This window comes from Myotis davidii, unplaced genomic scaffold (genome assembly GCF_000327345.1).
Source record: "Myotis davidii unplaced genomic scaffold, ASM32734v1 scaffold590, whole genome shotgun sequence".
Lineage (NCBI taxonomy): Eukaryota > Metazoa > Chordata > Mammalia > Chiroptera > Vespertilionidae > Myotis > Myotis davidii.
Genome location: NW_006282381.1, coordinates 1,207,709 through 1,210,763, shown reverse-complemented (window position 1 = coordinate 1,210,763; position 3,055 = coordinate 1,207,709). Strand labels below are relative to the sequence as shown.

The following is a 3,055-nucleotide window of genomic DNA, read 5'->3' as shown; positions in this document are numbered from 1 at the left end:
GTCCCTGGCCACGCCCCCGGCCCGGCCACGTGCCCGACCCGCCGCGCGGACCACGTGGGGCTAGTGTCAGGGCGATTAGGGATTGGCAGCTGCTACAGTCAGGCCTGAAAGCGGCCTTCTGTGAGGGTGTCCCCATTTGGGCTTAGAAAACGTGCGATCGGGTGCAGGAAGACGTGTCCCCGTGCCACCTCGAGCCTGGTCTGAGCCGGGCACAACCCTCCCCTGGGATCTCCGACTGCGGAGACCTCGGGTGCACGTCCGGGTGACGGACAAAATCTGTTTTCTGGAAGCGAAGCTGAGGGCCTCGCGGCTGCGGCTGTTGGCACACCGGGCGGGCGCCGGCCTGCCTTCATCTCGGCCACTCGTTAGCTGTGGTCATCGCCGGTTTTATTTGCTCAATTAGAGCAGTTTGCATGCCGGCGTGGGCAGGGCTCACAGAATTAGGATAGGCTCCTGTCACACGCGCTAGTATATTCCTGTTTTCATTTTCTGCATAGCACATAGTGAGTTTAATTTTTATTTACTTGCTTTGTTAGCTGACACACAGCAGGAACTCAATACCTATTGGGTAAACGGCTGAGTTAATCATAAGTGGCTAACCCTGGGGAAGGAGCCTGCTGTTAAATTTAACAAGGCAACGAATGAGCAGAGAGGTTACACGCTTGTGTTTGGAAGTCCAACGATGCCAGTGCCAGCTCCCCACTTGGCTTTATTACAGCAAATCCCTTATTCGGAGTCTGCTTCCTCCGCTGTGACACTAAGATAATGGATATCTATCCGGTAGAGTTCATGTAAGGGTTGGTGGGAACATGGAGATGGAAGTGCCCACCCTCCCCCTGCACACTCCCCCACCCTCACCCCCACAGGCATCAGCTTTGCCAGCCTAAACTTTGTCTCTTCCAAAGCTTCCCACGGTGGGCATTGGCATCACCATACCCAAATTCCTTTTAGTTTCTTTATTGGTTTTCGGCACAGTTAACTCTTTCTATGTTGACAAGGGTTTTTACTTGTTTTACATTTTGTCATTTCCGAGTCTCATGACATTAGCCACTAGAATACACAAAATTGGGCTCTCCACCCTGTACAGAGAGGAAAATAATAAACTCCATTGAAAGTTCACTTTGACCAAAGAAGAGACAACCTCCGATGGAAAACCACACACAGGAGGACCCAATATACATACATATATATATATAATGTATAGGTATTTATAGATATCTCATCTGAAAGAACACAGCAAAACAAGAGAAATCCAACTTGCAGCACTATCTACAGTAAGAGGGATTAATTCTACCAGCTTTTCAAACGGTCACATTCGATATTCAAAGGAAGCACGTGAGTGAATAGAACTGGGCACAGACTAACACTCCACCAGGCTCTAGAGAAGTCTAGCAATGGCTTAAGATTATTGGGGGTGTGTGTTGGGGGGAGGGGGTAATATGTGCAGAGGAAACATAGATATGGGTATCCTCCCAGCCTCAGAGCACAACCCCCCCCCCCCCCAACATACACACCCCGGCCCTCCGATTTTCATAGCTCTCTCCCCTTTCTTTTTACTCGTTTGGGGGTTTGTGGCAACTGACTCAGGCTCTGAGGCAAATGGCTTCTGGTTTCTGGGCCCAGAGATTCTACCTGATAAGGTGGTGGATGTACGGGGGGCGGGGGAGCCTCTCTCCTCTGCCTGGTCCTTGTTCACTGCAGGAACCTTCCCCTCCTGCCCCCGGATCTAGCAAAGCCCCAGCCCAAGCCACTCCACAGGCTGAGATGGGATGGGGCCGCGGGCGTCTTGACACCCTGGACCAGTTCTACAGAAACTCTCGCCTTGCTTAGGGAGGCCTGGGTGAAACGCCAGCATAACTCTACCAGGACTCTTCCTAGAAATACCATGTTTCTGGCGGCCTTGGCCACACTGTCCTGCATGGAACCTGGGGGGCCAAAGAGGGATCTATTGGGACTTTCAGCCACTGCCCCCTGGGGCCACATGCTGGCTCCCAAAGGCAGGCAGGGGTACACCCCGTCCTCACTGGCTATCCCAGCCTTTAACCTCAGCCCCAAGCCAGGTCCCTATGGAGGTGGAAGACCAGGAGACCACCTGCTTTGGGGCCTTGGTGCAGACATGGGGGGGCGGGTGTGTGAGCCGGAAGAGACAGTCTGTGGGGTTCCTGCCCTCAAGGTCCTTTCTTTTGTTTTCCTTGGACAGAGAAATCCCTTTCAGCCCCTGCCTGCCTGGCCCTGCAGTACCCGCAAGAGGCCTGTGGGAGCGCCCCCTGTGGCTACTGTTCAGATGATTGTCATATGTGCTATGAGACAGAATCAGATGTGCTTGGTGGGAGCTGGGGTGGTGGGGGTGAGGGTGGGGGGTCCCAGGGCTCCCTGCTGCCTCTCCTGGTTCTCATGCCAGTGCCTGAGCTGCACCCATCACCTCACCACTCCATCCCACCGTCAAACCTGCCTGCCCCAGGGGTCATCCCTTGCTCTTTCTTTAACCCAGGATATCATCCTGGATCCTGGCCACAGAGGGACTCAGCCTTCCCTTAGCTGGTCCCCCTCCCGCCCAGGTGCTGGGGACTCGGCAGAACCAGCCCAAGTTAGCCAGGTCAACAAGGTTAGTGAGGTGGGGCCTGGGGACCCCCTGGAGACTATTCTGCTGTAGCATCTGAGAGCCGTAACCCCCTTTCCTCCCTTTGCCCTCACAGAAAGAAACAAAACAGAAAAGGAGCCGGCGGGCGCGAGGGTGGCAGTGGGACCTCGACGCGGGTGGGGGCACGTGGGCATCTTCAGGGGACCAGGGCTTCAACAGGACACCTCCATGGTGTGGTTGACCTGGCCCAGCCCATCGCTGCTCTCCGAGTGGGTGCAGGCCTGCGGGCGGCTGCCCTCCACCGAGCTGGCACTGGTGAGGGACGCGGTCCGAGAGCGGGCGAGCCGGGTCATGCTGGCCGAGGGCACTGTGGACAGAGGTGGGGCCGGGCATGAGGGCCAGCTGGCAGGGCTGGGCACCACAGGAGGGAGAAGGATTCACGCAAGCAAAGCGGCCAGCGAGACATTCTTCCGA

General features: G+C 55.8%; 1 protein-coding gene across 1 annotated transcript in view; it reads right to left on the bottom strand.

Moving 5' to 3' along the window:
* Window positions 1-941: 941 nt before the first annotated feature.
* The window catches only part of NDRG4 (NDRG family member 4), a 63,342-nt gene continuing 61,228 nt past the window's right edge, over window positions 942-3,055 (bottom strand). Inside the window, exon 16 of the mRNA XM_015558819.1 lies at window positions 942-2,948. Coding sequence (XP_015414305.1) covers window positions 2,794-2,948 — 155 coding nt within the window. The 3' untranslated portion in view covers window positions 942-2,793. The remainder of the gene's footprint in view (window positions 2,949-3,055) is intronic.